This window comes from Sphaerodactylus townsendi, linkage group LG02 (genome assembly GCF_021028975.2).
Source record: "Sphaerodactylus townsendi isolate TG3544 linkage group LG02, MPM_Stown_v2.3, whole genome shotgun sequence".
In the NCBI taxonomy this organism is placed as follows: domain Eukaryota; kingdom Metazoa; phylum Chordata; class Lepidosauria; order Squamata; family Sphaerodactylidae; genus Sphaerodactylus; species Sphaerodactylus townsendi.
Genome location: NC_059426.1, coordinates 170897470 through 170915596, shown reverse-complemented (window position 1 = coordinate 170915596; position 18127 = coordinate 170897470). Strand labels below are relative to the sequence as shown.

The 18127-nt window shown below is 47.2% G+C and overlaps 1 protein-coding gene across 1 annotated transcript in view; it reads left to right on the top strand.

The window, feature by feature from the left end:
* Positions 1-18127, top strand: part of PRKCH (protein kinase C eta) — a 139074-nt gene that overhangs the window by 97901 nt on the left and 23046 nt on the right. Inside the window, exon 10 of the mRNA XM_048486786.1 lies at positions 6583-6737. Coding sequence (XP_048342743.1) covers positions 6583-6737 — 155 coding nt within the window. The remainder of the gene's footprint in view (positions 1-6582; positions 6738-18127) is intronic.

Sequence of the window (18127 nt, the reverse complement as noted above, 5' to 3'; positions counted from 1 at the left end):
TCGCTTAGCTCATGCGGCTGCATTTCCCTAATCACATGCCGTTAAGAATATCAGAGCATCCCTGCAGGATGGAGCGCAAGACCCTCTGGTGTGGCATCCTTTTTGCATGAAAAAAATAAGCTAGGTTGCCAGAAGAAGAAGAAGAAGAAGAAGAGTTTGGATTTATATCCCCCCTTTCTCTCCTGCAGGAGACTCAAAGGGGCTTACAATCTCCTTGCCCTCCCCCCCTCACAACAAACACCCTGTGAGGTGAGTAGGGCTGAGAGAGCTCCGAGAAGCTGTGACTAGCCCAAGGTCACCCAGCTGGCATGTGTGGGAGTGTACAGGCTAATCTGAATTCCCCAGATAAGCCTCCACAGCTCAGGTGGCAGAGCGGGGAATCAAACCCGGTTCCTCCAGATTAGATACACAAGCTCTTAACCTCCTACGCCACTGCTGCTCCTGTAGACGCATGGATACATGTGGACATGTGAAACTACCTTATCCTGAATTAGTCCATCAAGCACCATCTAGTTCATTACTGCCTGCTCAGACTGGCAGCAGAAACCGAAATAGAGGCCATTGAATTCCCCCCTCCTTTCTATTTCCTAAAGAGACCTTCCAACTTTACTGCAGGAATGTTCCCAACAATGCTGTAACGCAGAAGGTCCCAGGTTCAATTCCTGCCATCGTGACTTGCAAGGGTGCTGTGAAAGACTTATCTATGGCTACCAATCTTGATCCTCCTTTATCTCAGATTGCAAATGCCTTAGCAGACCAGGTGCTCAGGAGCAGCAGCAGCAGAAGGCCATTGCTTTCACATCCTGCATGTGAGCTCCCAAAGGCACCTGGTGTGGCCCACCAGGTGCCTTTGGGAGTAGCAGAGTGCTGGACTAGATGGACTCTGGTCTGATCCAGCAGGCTAGTTCTTATGTTCTTATGTTAAGACTTCCGCGTCAGACTGTGGAGAGCTACTGCCAGCCAGAGTTGGCAATACTGGCTGTGATGGACCGACCAATGGTCTGATTCGCTATAAGGCAGCTCTGTGCATTTATTGTTGTGGTGATTGGATTTTTCCATTGCCCTCCTCTGGAAGGCTCAGGGCGATTTCCAACCTCAGTTAAAACAATAGAGGCACCAGACTTTCAAGGTGGCTCCAGGAGGCCCCCTTGGTAATAGCACCCAGCCTTGGTGAACTTTGCTTCTGGGAGCAATGGGGGAGGTAGAGAGAATTCTGAGAGGACTCAGCCAGCAGGCTTCATGTGTGCGAGTGAGGAAACAAATTAAGCCTTTTGGATGTCCATAAAATCGAACCCCCAGAAGCAAAGTTCACCAAGCCTGCATGCTATTACCAGGAGGGCCTCCTGGAACCACCTTGAAAGCCTGGTGCCTCTATCTTCAAAAATGTGCAGCCTGCACAGAAATTCCCCATTGGGCAATTTCTTCTGGTGACTGTCAGGGGTGCATTTTTAAGCTAGTGGCACCAAAATTTCAGGGTCCCAACCAGAGACTGCTCTGATGATACCACCTGAGTTTGGTGAGGTTTGGTTCAGAGGAGGGCAACGTTATGGACCCTCAAAGGGGTAGCCCTCATCTCCTGTTAGCTCCCATTGGAAAGAATGAACGATGAGGCACCCGCTTTGGGAGTCCATAACATTGGACCCCCTGACCCAAACTTTACCAAACTTCGGTGACATCATCAGAAGAGTCTCCGGATGAGCCCACTAAATTTTGGTGCTGCTAGCTTTAAAAATGTGCTCCCCCGCAGGCTGGAATGCAAAAACACCAAAAATGCAAAAACAATCAGACTGACCCGGATTTTTCCGGTTTACCCGAATATTCGGGTATATCCGAATATGTTATTTGTCTTATTCAGGCATACAGATAATTTTATGCCTGAATAAATCCGAATCCGAATTTTACTGAATTTCTAGGGTATGGCCTGAAGACCAAGCCCTGTGAAGAAAGGCTCTTGGTAATTTTCAGTCTGGAGAGGAGGAGGCTCAGGGGGAACATGATTGAAGTATCTGATGGGCCGTCACTTAGAAGAGGGAAGGGAACTGTTCCTGTTGGCAGTAGAGGATAGGATAGGATACGCCAGTGGCGTAATGAAGGAGGACATGAGGGAGCTGGAGCCCAGGGCACCAACAGTCACCTCGGAGCACTTGTGGAGGTTGGGGGCAGGGCATAGTTGCAAGGGAGAGGGCAGCCCAGCAATCCCCCCTCAAGACCTGCCCAAGTGGTGCTCGGGGGTGGGGTGAGCTGTTGTGCTTTCCCCAGGCACTGCATTGGGCAGCTATGGGACTCAGAATAATGGGTTTAAATTATAGGTGGAAGGATACCCACTGGATATTAGGGTGGAAATCTCAACAGTAAAAGTTGTTCAGCAGTGGAATTGGCTGCTGAAGGAGGAGATGAACTCTCCCACACTGACAATCTTCAAACAACAGCTCTCGGCTGATCCTGCTTTGAGCAGGTTGGACCAGTGGCAAGATTCAGCCGGTTCGGCCCAGCTCAGGCAAACCGGTTGTTAATCCCCTCGCTCCCCCCTCCCCTGGGAGAGGGAGCGACAGGGCTGTGCCACCAGCCCAGAGACACGTGGCCAGATCGGTGGGCCTGGTCGGTCGCAGATCAAGTCATGCGCCTACTGGGCTGCGCAGCCTTCAGGGGGAGGCCTCACCCAAAGACGCGCTGCCAGCCCAGAGGTGCATGGCCCGATTGGCAGCTGGCCCCCCTTCCCTGGCTAGGAGGCACAGCCAGGTAAGTGGGTGGTGGGGGTGTGGTGAAGGAGGGACGAACTAGTGGTTGAGGGATTAGAATCCCACCACTGGGTTGAACTCAGTGGTTTGCATAGCACCTTCCAACTCTATGTTTCTATGATTCTTTGAGTTTGCATGAAGCCATAGTGGCTGATGAATTGTCTCTGCTCGCATAAATAAAATCCAGTAAGTCAGGGCTGAGCTTCTGAGGATGCTGGAGGAGCATACTTGGATTGGTTTGTCCTGTGGGGTTTTTTAAAAGGTGAGAAACAGTCATTTGAACACGATCATACTTCTCGCAAGAGCCAGCAGTGGTTAAGAGCACTCTAGTCTGGAGAACTGGGTTTGATCCCCCACTCTGCCACTTGAGCTGTGGAGGCTTACCCAGTGAACCAGATTAGCTTGTGCACTCCAACACATGCCAGCTGGGTGACCTTGGGCTAGTCACAGTTCTTCGGAGCTCTCTCAGCCCCACCCACCTCACACAGTGTTTGTTGTGGGGTGGGGGCGGGGAAAAAGGAGATTATAAGTCCCTTTGAGTCTCCGTACATGAGAGAAAAGGGGATATAAATCCAAACTCCTCTTCTTTGAAACATTTTTATTTTGCAGTTTGCTCCTGAGTCGATCCAGCACAGGGTTTTTAATTTTCTTGTGGCTCTTGTTCTTTCCCAATTCATTATCCTACAATTTCCAGGCAATGGCCTTGGAAGGGAGAGGCAGAGATGAAAACCTCCCTCGGCTGACCAGTGCATGTGGCATGCATATCTGGACACGAGCCCGCCCTGTTCTCATTTCTTTGAAAGCGCTTTATAATTTACAGTAACATTTCTCGGTCTGGCTTGGTTCGAATCCAGAAAAGTTGCACAATGCAATTTCTCTTGCTAAAGCCACAGATTTTGGGCCATCTTGGTTTCTCGTTGGTTCCTCCTCTTCCTGGCCGTTTCCTAGAATCGTCAGCCACCGCAAGAGAGGGTGGCTGAGAGCACGCACACTTTCGGGTTTAAATCAATCAGACTTCTGCTCTAATGGGTAATCCAGGACAGCTAGACTCTGTGACCCCCCATGAATTATGCAGACCCAGCAGTATTGTTTGATTCTTGGCCTGTATAATTTATGCCTTGCCTGGCAAAGTCATAGTACAGAGTGTATCGTCGGCTTTCACAGCCAAAATCAACTGACTTTTGTGGGTTTTCCAGGCTATGTGGCCACTGCCTGGTTGTTTGTTTGTCTGTCTGTCTGTCTGTCTGTCTGCCTGTCTGTTTGTTTGTTTGTTTGTTTGTTTGTTTGTTGATTGATTTTATTTTATTTGATAAACCGCCCTACTCCCGAAGGGCTCAGGGTGGTGTACAACAAAACAACAACAACCATAATAAAACAAATCGAATAACCCCAGTTAAAATACAAATCTTAAAACTATAGCAGCAGCATTCCACAATAAATAGTTAATAATTAATAATAAGGGGCGTCTGGCATCACACCCCAGTGATCAAAACCTGGGAGTGGACAAATTCTGGGAGGGGGCTGGCAGATGGTCAGATGGTCAGGTGCACAGCCAGTAAACAGGGCAATGAGAGGGGCGGAATCAGCGGCCGGTCCCCCCAAAAGCCCGGTGGAACAGCTCAGTTTTACAGGCCCTGCGGAACTCCCCAAGGTCCCGCAGGGCCCTAACTGCTGGAGGAAGGGTGTTCCACCAGGCAGGGTCCAGGGCAGTAAACGCCCTGGCCCGTGTGGAGGCCAGCCACATCATAGAGGGGCAGGGGACCACCAGCAAGTTTGCCTCCGCTGAGCGGAGGGTACGACCCGGGATGTATGGGGTGAGATGGTCCAATAGGTTTTATGCGCCTAACATTTTATCCGCATCTATGCCTGGCATCTTCAGAGGCAGGTCATGGTAAGATGTGTATCTCTCCTTGACAAACCTCTGGAGATGCCAGCCACAGATGCAGACGAAAAGTTATTTGTTTGTTTGTTTGTTTGTGTATTAGATTTGTTAATTGCCCCTCCCATGTCTGGCTTGGGGCGATGTACAATCAAAAGCGCGATGCGTAAAAACTGTTTCTACAAAGACCCATCATTTTAAAACGAAACAGGACCCAAATAATGAGTTAAAATAAGCCACATAGTCCATCAAATCAGGAATTAATAAGCTGGACTACACTAAAAGCTGTAAAACCGAGCAGAGGAGTCAAACCCTACCTAAGAGCTAAGAGCTGGTGGGCAGAACCAAGCACTGCTCTCTGCCCAGTGGAAAGTATTCTCAGTCCATCCTTTGACCTGATATTCCCTCATGAACACAAGAAGCTGCCTTTTAGTAAGTCAGACCATTGATCCTTCAAGGTCAGTATTGTCTGCTCAGGCCGGCAGCCTTTCTCCAGGGTCTCAGCCAAAGGTCTTTCACAACACCTGATCTTCAATGGCCTTGTCAATGGTCAAACCAGACCTTTGGTCCATCAGGTTCCGTATTGTCTGCTCAGGCTGGCAGCTGCTCTCCAGGGTCTCAGGTGGAGGTGTTTCATGTCACCTGCTGCCTTGTCAGTGGTCAGATCAGACCTTTGGTCCATCAGGTTCCGTATTGTCTACTCAGGCTGGCCGCTGCTCTCTTACATAATACTTTTTATTAATTTCCTTCTTTAAAAAAACACACTGAACATAAAACATACACGAAACCATTGAAACACATAAGACATCAACAAATATTAACATGGAACAAGTAACAAATGACCCACATTCACAGTTACCCAAACATAATCTACCCAACCCCAATTACCCACAACAATAACACATAATTCAATACATCTAAATCAAATCAGTTACTTCACTATTCTTTGGTAATTTATTATTTAGCTTTATTAAACTTAAATATCTATACTATACTGCCTTATTTTTCATTTCATATTTTTAATATTTAACCTACAAATATACCTTGTGTTTCATAATACTATATGTCCTTCATATTTTAATTTAAATACATTTCTCTTCTTATCTAGGCCCTTTCAATATCCCATAATCATGATTTTATCCCTTTTATTGTGATTGTAACTGCCCAATACTTATTGCTTTGTACTTCCCCTGTTAAGTAACTGAATCCATGTTTATTTTCCCCTTAATAAAGGTCTACAATTCATTCTATGATATTACTTTTTTGCAGATTAACTTATTGCAATATCATTTTGTAAACCATTTCATATTATATATTCTTCAATCATTTTATCCTTTGAACTCTTTTCTAGATATATAATAAGCTGCCCCAAGTTTTCAAAAACTTTTCTCGTGGGAGTTCTTTCAATCTCGTCGATAATCTGTCCATATTTAGGTATTCTATAACTTGGGTCATCCATTCTTCTTTTGTTGGTGAAGCTTCATTCTTCCATACTTATCCTCAATATAAGAAGACTAGGGAGGGTGGTGTTGGAGATGGGAGGGACCTCAGCATGGTACAATGCCATAGACTCGTAGGGGTGGCCAACCTATGGTGCTCCAGATGCTCATGGACTACAATTCCCATCAGCCCCTGCCAGCATGGCCAGTTGGCCATGACGGGAATCGTAGTCCGTGAACATCTGGAGCACCATAGGTTGGCCACCACTGCGAGGAGTCTACTCTCCAAAGCAGTCATTTTCCACAGGAGAACATCTGGAGCACCATAGGTTGGCCACCACTGCGAGGAGTCTACTCTCCAAAGCTGTCATTTTCCAAAGGAGAACCAGCCTTGAGATGAACTGTCATTCTGGGAAAGCACTTGTGTTTGTTTCAGAGCATCCTTTGCTACAAGTTGATCCAGGTGGGAAAAGCAACTCCTTTGAACTGGCCCCTGTTGACGTTGCCATCTTCTGTCTTCTGTTAGGACCGCCTCTTTTTCGTCATGGAGTTTGTGAACGGAGGGGACCTGATGTTCCACATTCAGAAATCTCGTCGCTTCGATGAAGCCCGAGCCCGGTTCTACGCTGCAGAAATCATCTCCGCTCTCATGTTCCTCCACGAGAAAGGCATCATTTACAGGTGAGCGAGACCACACCGTTTCTCCCTGATCTTGGCTTCTCTCGGCCCAAGACACAAAATTGCACATGGCAATCATAGGTTTGAAGGGCTTGATTCTTCATAGGAGAAGTCCCTGTGCTCACAGCCATAACTATCTCCACTGGCAGCGAAGTCCACAACTCAAGTTGCTCTTTGAATGAAGAAATATTATCTTTGTCCATCCTGAATCCACTGTGAAAACTTGTGATTTCTTGTCTGCTAACTGCCCCCCCCCCAACTACCCCTGTCTTCTTGGACCTATAAAGGACATTCGTGCACACTGTCAAGATGGTACCTAGAGTGAAGCTGTGCCAAATAATATTTCTTTGGGGCGACTCTGTGGATGAGTGTTGCCCACCTTCTTTGGCCAGATGGGAACGAGAACTGATTTTCTTCCAGCTTCTTGGCTAGGCCCCTGTTATTTTCCTCTCTGGCTTTCCTAATGCGTGGTACTTATTTTTAAAGATAGATTATGAAGTGTGTGACTTCACTCCATTGCAGAAGTCATCCGGAGCTATGAATCTGTTAGAATCTCATGAGAAATACGTGCTTCTGTCTTTCTGACGTACTCCAGGAGGAGTAGCAGTGGCGTAGGAGGTTAAGAGCTCGTGTATCTAATCTGGAGGAACCGGGTTTGATTCCCAGCTCTGCCGCCTGAGCTGTGGAGGCTTATCTGGGGAATTCAGATTAGCTTGCGCACTCCCACACCCGCCAGCTGGGTGACCTTGGGCTAGTCACAGCTTCTCAGAGTTCTCTCAGCCCCACCTACCTCACAGGGTGTTTGTTGTGAGGGGGGAAGGGCAAGGAGATTGTAAGCCCCTTTGAGTCTCCTGCAGGAGAGAAAGGGGGGATATAAATCCAAACTCCTCCTCCTCCTTTTCCTCCTCCTCCTCCTCCTCCTCTTCTTCTTCTTCTTCTTCTTCTTCTTCTTCTTCTTCTTCTTCTTCTTCTTCTTCTTCTTCTTCTTCTTCTTCTTCTTCTTCTTCTTCTATTTCTTCTTCTTGTTGTTCTTCTTGTTCTTCTTGTTCTTCTTGTTCTTGTTGTTGTTGTTGTTGTTGTTCTTCTTCTTCTTGTTCTTCTTCTTCTTGCTCTTCTTCTTCTTCTTCTTCTTCTTCTTCTTCTTCTTCCTCTTCTTCTTCTTCTTCTTCTTCTTCTTCTTCTTCCATTGGTGGTTCTGGCACAGGGAGAGTCTGGCACAGGGAGTTGGTAGATAGATGGTCCTGCCTTGGGCTTGATCCATGGATGTCGAAGTTGTACCTTACCACTCTGTCCAGCTAACAGTGGTGCCTTCTTCTGGTGCAAAAGGCACAGAAGAGTCTCTTAGGCCAACATAAGACACCACTATTAGCTGAGGAGACCAGTAGGGCCCAACCCTTTACTTCCAGACAGTGGTATCCATGTTGGATTATTTGCTGAGGAACCTTTCTGTACTGAGGATGCCTTCTGTGGAACTTCAGCATGGTCCAGGGAATTACGTGGAATCTTCTGGGTCGAAGGTATACCATTCACATGGGCTGTGGGTTGTGAGCAAAGTGCATTGAAAGTGGATTGAAAGTGCATTATTTTGCATGTGCGGAAGGGGCCTAAGTTTCCTTGAATAAAATGGCTGCATTGGCATCATACATTGCTGATGTCCCTCCCCAAAAAACCACCTTCCACAATCTCCACCCCCAAAAAACCGCCAGGAATTGACCAACCCGAAGTTGATAATTCTATATAGGGTTGTCAATCTTGAAAGGGGGGCGGGGCTGAATTCTTCTGGAGTTTCAACTGATCTCCGGACTACAGAGCTCAGTTTTCCAGAAGGAAATGGCAGGTTTGAAGGGCAGGTTCTATCTCAGCCGAGACTCCTCCCTTTCCCAAATTTCACGTGTCTCAGGCTCCACCCCCAAACCTCCAGGAACTGCTCAACTCAGGCCCCTTCCGCACCTGCAGAATAATGCACTTTCAATCCACTTCCGATGCACTTTGCAGCTGGATTTTACTGTGCGGAATAGCAAAATCCACTTTCAAACAGTTGTGAAAGTGGATTGAAAGTGCCTTATTCTGCATGTGCGGAAGGGGGCCTCTGAGCTGGTAACCCTGAGTGGAGGTTAACATTGCATCCCCTACCGGCATGCTTAAAAGCAAGCCAAAGAGAAGGTAATTTGTCTTAAAGTGTTCCCGTTCTACAGGTCAACGTCTCTGGGGTTGTTTCCTTGAATGGTTGTCTTCTGCCCTTGGAGTTTTATAGGAACACTGCCTTCTTGGGTTTATTATAGGACCTGGATACGATTCAGGATCTTACTAATCATGAAGGGATTCGGGCTTTTATACGGTTTTTTTTACGAGGACAGGTTTGTAAACTTGACATTTGAGCCAGCAGCCGCTGACATGGAGAAGGTGGCTTACGTAACCCCGCTTTTATAGGCAGAGAGACAGCAGATTCCTACTTAGCCCATTTGAAGGAAAGACTGTGTCACAAGAAGCAAGGAAAGACGTGGAATCTGCGCTGCCCATTTTTGAGCTGTAAAAGAGAGATTGTCTTGGTTGCTGATATTTTTACATTTTGTTGAGCTGGAGATCTTCCACTATTAGAGCTGGTCTAATTGGAGCAGCAGTGGCGTAGGAGGTTAAGAGCTCGTGTATCTAATCTGGAGGAACCGGGTTTGATTCCCAGCTCTGCCGCCTGAGCTGTGGAGGCTTATCTGGGGAATTCAGATTAGCTTGCGCACTCCCACACCCGCCAGCTGGGTGACCTTGGGCTAGTCACAGCTTCTCAGAGTTCTCTCAGCCCCACCTACCTCACAGGGTGTTTGTTGTGAGGGGGGAAGGGCAAGGAGATTGTAAGCCCCTTTGAGTCTCCTGCAGGAGAGAAAGGGGGGATATAAATCCAAACTCCTCCTCCTCCTCCTCCTCCTCCTCTCTTCTTCTCCTCCTCCTCTTCCTCCTCTCTTCTTCTTCTTCTTCTTCTTCTTCTTCTTCTTCTTCTTCTTCTTCTTCTTCTTCTTCTTCTTCTTCTATTTCTTCTTCTATTTCTTGTTCTTCTTGTTCTTCTTGTTCTTGTTGTTGTTGTTGTTGTTGTTGTTGTTGTTGTTGTTCTTCTTCTTCTTCTTCTTCTTCTTCTTCTTCTTCTTCTTCTTCTTCTTCTTCTTCTTCTTCTTCTTCTTCTTCTTCTTCTTCTTCTTCTTCTTGGTCTAGTGACAGAGAACAATTCCCCTGGGGAAAAGGAGGACTCTATGGTATTATACACCAAGTCCTTCCCCTCCTCAAACCCTGCCCTCTGAAGGCTGCAACCCCCAAATCTCCAGTGTGGTATAGTGGATAAGAGCGGTGGACTCTAATCTGGAGAACCGGGTTCGATCCCCCACGCCTCCACATGAACGGCAGACTCTTATCCGGTGAACTGGATTTGTTTCCCCGCTCCTTCACATGGAGCCTGCTGGGGTGACCGTGGCCCAGTCACAGTTCTCTCAGAACTCTCTCAGCCCCACCTACCTTACAAGGTGTCTGTTGTGGGAAGAGGAAAAGCAGGGTATAAATCCAAACTCTCCTTTTTCAATCCGTAGCCGGCACCCCTGTGTGTTAGGGATTTCTGATGAAAATCTGTGTTGATGCTTGCTTATAGGAATAGAGCTGACATATAATCTCATTAGCCTTCAAAGTCGCATGCAGAAAATAGCTTACAGGCTTACTCTTTTTTTTTCTTTTTTTTTAAAAGGGGGAAGCCAGGAATCCCCAGGCTGGATTTCGAGGCATTATTCTTCTCCTCCTGGGCAGTATTCCCCAGATGAAAAATGCACTGCTGTCTACTTTAAGCCCTGGCAGGAAAAAAAGGACTGTTGCACGGCTCTAAGGCCCCTTCCGCACATGCAGAATGATGCTCTTTCAATCCACTTTCACGGCTGTTTGCAAGTGGATTCCACACAGTACAATGCAGCTGCAAAGTGCATTGAAAGTGGATTGAAAGTGCATTATTCTGCGTGTGCGGAAGGGGCCTAAGTTAGGCCCCTTCCGCACACGCAAAATAATGCCTTTTCAAACCACTTTCACAACAGTTTGCAAGTGAATTTTGCCGTTCCGCACAGCTTCAAAGAGCATTGAAAGCAGTTTGAAAGTGCATGATTCTGCGTGTGCGGAATGAGCCTCAGAATCTGTTCGCTTGGGAAGGCTCCAGAAGTTTCTTTGAGATGGGGTCGTCCCCTAGCAGGCAGATCTGCTCCAGTTAGGGTCACCAACTCTATGCTGCCACAGGATGTGGTGATGGCCACTAACCTGGATAGCTTTAAAAGGGGCTTGGACAGATTTATGGAGGAGAAGTCCGATGTATGGCTACCAATTTTGATCCTCCTTGATCTGAGATTGCAAATGCCTTAGCAGACCAGGTGCTCAGGAGCAACAGCCGCAGAAGGCCGTTGCTTTCACATCCTGCCCGTGAGCTCCCAAAGGCACCTGGTGGGCCACTGCGAGTAGCAGAGAGCTGGACTAGATGGACTCTGGTCTGATCCAGCTGGCCTGTTCTTATGTTCTTATGTAGGAAATTCCTGGAGATTTGGGGGCAGAGACTGAAGAGGAGAAGGGGAGCTCGGCAGGTTGCGATGCCGTAGAGCTCACCCCCAAAGCTACGATTTCCTCCAAGGCAGCTGTTGCCCGGAGGTCAGCCATAATTCTGGGTTCACTCAAGGCCCCCAAGGCCTCGTAAATCTGCATATTAAGAGAAAGAGTGACTCTTTCATTCTTCAAAATTTCCTGCAATTGGGTTGTTCCCACCCGGCGGTTACAGATCCGCCAGCTCAAGAGGGCTCCGTTTCCAGCAAGAAGCCTTGGCGCTTGTCACAGTTTCTGCAGAGATGTTGCCTGCGACATCATAAAGGCGAAATTTAAGATCTGTCAGGCGGAACATTCAACATTCAAATCCTGGTTTCTGTCATCTTAATGGATTTCCTCTACTTTCGGTTTCCTGCTGTCTTTGTGCTTTGTAACCTGTAGCAATGTAGATTGTTCCCAAAGCGCCAGTAAGGCTGATAGCCCCTCGTTTGGCCTTGAGATCTAAAGGCTCTCACAAGCCTGCTCTGTACTCAGAGGCGGGATCCAGCAGGTTCTCACAGGTTCCCGAGAGTGGGTTACTAATTATTTGTGTGTGCCAAGAGGGGGTTACTAATGGGTGATTTTGCCACGTGATTTTTGCCTTAGTTACGCCCCTCCTCTCAGCAGTAGCGCACAGAACTTGAAGCAGTCTAGCAGGAGATGCACTGGCGTGCGTGGCAGCCTGCGCCTGCGTGCATTCGTTTCCCGCCCAAGCACTGGCGCAGCGGCTGTGTCCTTGCCACAGTCCCGCCCAGGAATGCCCCGCCCCCAGAATGCCCGGCCGTGCCCCCTCGTGCCCCGCCCAGCCCCATTGGCGCTACATCACAGTTTGAATCCCACCACCATGGGAACCTGTTACTAAAATTTTTGGATCCCACCACTGTCTGTACTGCTCTTGCTTTGATATCTCCGGGGGGATGAAGGGGAAGGGGGGGTGCACCTCGGTGGGCATAAAAAAGGGGTGCTTGAGAAGACAGTCTTTAGAACCGGCTTCTTCTGTGGCCATACTGTCGCCTGTCAATAAAGGCTTTCGATTGCAATCGCTGAGTCCAATATTGCTAACAGATCCAGGGCTTGACAAGGTCACACACTCAGAAACCCTCTTTCATTCTCAACGTGACTTCTGTAGCGCATCCAGGGCACCTGTAAATAGGTAAACCTCACCCGCAGCATGTATTCGCAGGGAAGCTGGAAGCAGTGCGTCTCTTTTAGATTATATCGTTTTCAGGACTGAGCATGTCTCCGTCAGTGCTGAGCTGAGAAAGGGCACGGCATGCCCTGCTTTGGGCAAGCGAAAGGGAGGAATCGAAAGTCTTTTGGCCGTGAACCCCGCTTGGACCTGACGACCCTCTTTTCTTGCTAAATTAGCAACTGTGTTGGTTCTCTCCTAGAGAGAAAAGCTGTCGTGACTCTGGTTTGCAGCTGTGGCGTAGGAGGTTAAGAGCTCGAGGAGCAGCAGTGGCGTAGGAGGTTAAGAGCTCGTGTAACTAATCTGGAGGAACCGGGTTTGATTCCGCGCTCTGCCGCCTGAGCTGTGGAGGCTTATCTGGGGAATTCAGATTGGCCTGTGCACTCCCACACACGCCAGCTGGGTGACCTTGGGCTAGTCACAGCTTCTCGGAGCTCTCTCAGCCCCACCCACTTCACAGGGTGTTTGTTGTGAGGGGGGAAGGGCAAGGAGATTGTAAGCTCCTTTGAGTCTCCTGCAGGAGAGAAAGGGGGGATATAAATCCAAACTCCTCCTCCTCCTCCTCCTCCTCCTCCTCCTCCTCCTCTTCTTCTTCTTCTTCTTCTTCTTCTTCTTCTTCTTCTTCTTCTTCTTCTTCTTCTTCTTCTTCTTCTTCTTCTTCTTCTTCTTCTTCTTCTTCTTCTTCTTCTGTGTTCTGGCGCCACATTTTCCTCAGTCTTGGCAGTGCTGCTTTGAAAAATTGGCCTCCCCTGAGCTTTGAATGTCTCTGCGGATCCTTGAGTTCGATACCCATCGCCTCCCTTGTTTGGGCAGGTTCAGTGCAACGTTGTAATAGCCTTGTTCGGGCATACCCTGTTTGGATGTGGCTGGCAACGCATACAAAATTCGGGAACTGGGTTCGGCATGGAGCGTTTGGGTCAGGGCCTTCCAAACTCTTTAGGTCATGGAACCTTTGATCCTTCGTCGCCCCCCAGGCGTGTAAAATAAATCAATCACTAAATATTATCAATAATAAGTTGTAATTTAAATTTATTGGATCATTGTATGTATTTTATGTATTTCCTGCTGTCTGTATAAGAAAGACAGCACGAAATACATAAAATACATAAAATGACACAATAAATTTAAGTTACAACTTATTATTGATAATATTTAGTGATTAATATTTGTATAAAATCAGCTTTTGACCCAAAAGTTCATTATCGACCCCTTTTTGATTTCTAGACACTTAGTGACCCCTTGGATAGTCCCACTGACCCCGAGGGGGTCGATATTGATCACTTTGGAGACCCTTGATCTAAGTCAGGGGTCTTCAAACTATGGCCCTCCAGATGTCCATGGACTACAATTCCCATCAGCCCCTGCCAGAATGGCCAAGTGGTAGGGCTCATGGGAATTGTAGTCTATGAACATCTGGAGGGCCATAGTTTGAAGACCCCTGATCTAAGTAAAGGAAGCCTCGCAAGGGTCTGAACTTTCCACGTACACCTTTACAAATAACTTTCGAAGAAGAAGAGTTGGATTTATATCCCCCCTTTCTCTCCTGTAGGAGACTCAAAGAGGCTTACAATCTCCTTGCCCTTCCCCCCTCACAACAAACACCCTGTGAGGTGGGTGGGGCTGAGAGAGCTCCGAGAAGCTGTGACTAGCCCAAGGTCACCCAGCTGGCGTGTGTGGGAGTGCACAGGCTAATCTGAATTCCCCAGGTAAGCCTCCACAGCTCAGGCGGCAGAGTGGGGAATCAAACCCGGTTCCTCCAGATTAGAGTGCACCTGCTCTTAACCTGTCAAACTCTCAGTTCATAGAACAACTCGTTTGATGGGTTCAAGGATTTTATTCTTGACGGCAGAGCAACAACAGAAGACAAAACTGTTGATAATATAATGTAGCAATCCCCCCCCCCCCATGTGAACCAAAAGTAACAGTGAGTCAGATTCAACCTCAGAACTTCAAGGGCAGGTTTCGTGATAAGCACCTGCAAAGCAAAGGAAAAACAGAGCACATTCCCACAGCTCCCCTCCCTTCACAGGAATGGCATCCTGACATAACCACTACGCCACTGCTGCTCCTTTACACGTGACATTTTTGAGGAATAATATAAATAATATGTTTTCCGTGTATTGTTGAAGGCTTTCACGGCCGGAATCACTGGGGTGCTGTGTGGTTTCCGGGCTGTATGGCCGTGTTCTGGCAGCATTCTCTCCTGACGTTTCGCCTGCATCTGTGGCTGGCGACTCAGGTCCTCTGAAGATGCCAGCCACAGATGCAGGCGAAACGTCAGGAGAGAATGCTGCTAGAACTCGGCCATACAGCCCAGAAACCACACAGCACCCAAATGTGTTTTCCATTTTTCTTTGAAATTCAGCGTAGCGTAGTAGTGGTGAAGAGCAGGTGGATTCTAATCTGGAGAACTGGGTTTGATTCCCCACTCCTGCACCTGAGTGGCTGAGGCTTATCTGGTGAACCAGATGTGCTTCCGCACTCCTGCATTCCTGCTGTACTAGAAATTCCTGTATTAGAAAAGACCACAACATTTATTCTGCAAGTGATTGCTACCTGTACTCAAGAACGACATAAGAGAACTGGATCTTGTTTTAATATCTATTTATGTTATATTTGTCCTTGTTTCGATGCCTAATAAAGGTTATGTGATGATGATGATGCGTCCGTTATAGGAAGAGGAAGGGAAGGAGCTTGTAAACCACTTTGAAACTCTTTGCGGTTGAGAAAAGCAGGATATAAATCCAAATTCTTCTTCTTCTAGGGTAGGGTTTGGAGATACGTGACGCAGCAAACCTTAGTAAAGCTAAGTGGTTGGGGCGCGGTCAGTATTTGGGTAAGAGATCTCTTGGGAGTTATCCGTGCTGTTCTGTGGGTACTCTGATGTGGTATAATTGCAACATTAATAATAAATAATAATGACTTGGGAGCTGCCCTAACTATGCTAGCCCAGGCTGGCCTGATCTTGTCAGATTTCCTCTGCTAAGCAGGGTCAACCCTGGTTAGTATTTGGATGGGGGACCGCTGAGGAAGCCCGGGGCTACTACATGGTGGCCGGCAATGGCAAACCACCTCTGCTTTCCTCTTGTCCCGCAAAACCCCGCAGGATTTAAGTTGACGGTGATTTGATGGCGCTTTCTACTGCCAGTTGGGAGCATATTGGAGAACTGGCGTCAGTTTAGCCAGTTTTATTAGTCAGTTTTATTACGGCCATTAGGCCAGCAAAAAAGAGTAGAGAATAACAAGAAAAAGGAAGAACAATAAACAAAAGAAAAATCGAATTTGCACAGAAATCCATGGTATAAGTCTATACACAAAAAATATCATCAGCTTGTAGCATTACCATGTTTCCCCGAAAATAAGACAGTGTCTTATATTAATTTTTGCTCCCAAAGATGCGCTATGTCTTATTTTCAGGGGATGTCTTATTTTTCTGCGTTCTGTTCGTCGGGCATGCTTCCAAACAAAAACTTTGCTACGTCTTACTTTCAGGGGATGCCTTATATTTTGCACTTCAGCAAAACCTCTACTATGTCTTATTTTTAGGGGATGTCTTATATTCGGGGAAACAGGGTATTACGGTCACCTTCATATGGACTGGCTCTTGGTCCTAACATGATTCTTCGCTTATTATGTGCCAGCATACAAAATTTAGCTACCTGCTGAGATATAAAAGAAACTCGGTCTTCCAGTAAAATTCTCACAAGAACTGAATCGGAATTAACTCTAGTTAAATTTCTGTACTGAATAAACAATGGATGAATTAAAGCCTCCCTTTCCCCTTTATGGAGTTCGCAATGCAATAGAATATGTAACACAGAGTTCCACTTCCCCTGAGTTACAAACACATAATCTCCTATGTCGTGGGATTTTTTGAAATCTGCCCATTAGATTGGCTGATGGAAAGGCGACAAAACAGGCCCTGGAAAAGGCCCAGCGGCATTTCGTAGATGTTACATTGGACAGGTAAGGGGCAGCCGAGATACCTGTCCAAGATTTTAATGGTTTATATAACATCGGTAACAAAGGGAAATCTGGAGAGCTGGCGTCAAGTTGTGAATTCAGGTTCTGCCTCTAAAGCGCCCAATCTTCAGGGCAGTTTCCTCTTCCATGTAGGAAGCCAATTGCTCTTTTTAGGGTTGCCCTTTGGCAATGCAGGATTGCTGTGGCAAACGTCTGCTGATCTGGTTCTGCCGTTGTCTGAGATATCTGCGGACAGAGATCCCGACAAGCCCAGGGAAGCACTACTGAGATTGTAGGAATCTTCCCAATCCTGTACGGTCAAGGTTGGGTATGTTTTCAGTTCGGACGGGACCACAGAAGCTGGAGGAGGACTGCTTTTAAGAACATAAGAACATAAGAACAAGCCTGCTGGATCAGACCAGAATCCATCTAGTCCAGCTCTCTGCTACTTGAAGTGGCCCACCAGGTGCCTTTGGGAGCTCACATGCAGGAGATGAAAGCAATGGCCTGCTGCTGCTGTTGCTCCCAAACACCTGGACTGTTAAGGCATTTGCAGTCTCAGGTCAAAGAGGATCAAGATTGGTAGCCATAAACCAACTTCTCCTCCATAAATTTGTCCAAGCCCCTTTTAAAGCTATCCAGGTTAGTGGCCATCACCACCTCCTGTGGCAGCATATTCCAAACACCAATCACACGTTGCGTGAAGAAGTGTTTCCTTTTGTTAGTCCTAATTCTTCCCCCCAGCATTTTCAATGAATGCCCCCTGGTTCTAGTATTGTGAGAAAGAGAGAAAAATTTCTCTCTGTCCACATTTTCTACCCCATGCATAATTTTACAGACTTCAATCATATCCCCCCTCAGACGTCTCCTCTCCAAACTAAAGAGTCCCAAACGCTGCAGCCTCTCCTCATAAGGAAGGTGCTCCAGTCCCTCAATCATCCTCGTTGCCCTTCTCTGCACTTTTTCTATCTCTTCGATATCCTTTTTGAGATGTGGCGACCAGAACTGAACACAGGACTCCAAGTGCGGTCGCACCACGGCTTTATATAAGGGCATGACAATCCTTGCAGTTTTATTATCAACTCCTTTCCTAATTATCCCCAGCATAGGGTTTGCCTTTTTCACAGCTGCCATGCATTGAGTTGACATTCCCATGGAACTATCAACTAAGACGCCCAAATCCCTTTCCTGGTCTGTGACTGATAGCACTGACCCCTGTAGCGTGTATGTGAAGTACTTTTGATAATTGCAAGTGAAGTACTTTTGGTAATTGCAAGTGTCTCACACAATCCAGCTACCAAGGGGTTAACTGTTTGTATCTCAAGCACTCGTGTAGGTCACTGTTTATGACCTGGTCTGATGTTTAACCAGTGGTCTGCTTGACCACCTTTGCCTACGTGCCAAGAAGCAGGCACCCCAGAGGTTATAAAGTTAACTCTATTGCTTTGTTTGAGCACGCAAGCACGCACGCACTAGCAGATAGCTGTGTGTTTTGCTAATATAGCATTACTTTGTCGAAAGCTTTCACAGCTGGATTCGACTTGATCCTCCTTGATCTGAGGTTGCAAATGCCTTAGCAGACCAGGTGCTCGGGAGCAGCAGAAGGAAATTGCTTTCACATCCTTCAAGTGAGCTCCCAAAGGCACCTGGTGGG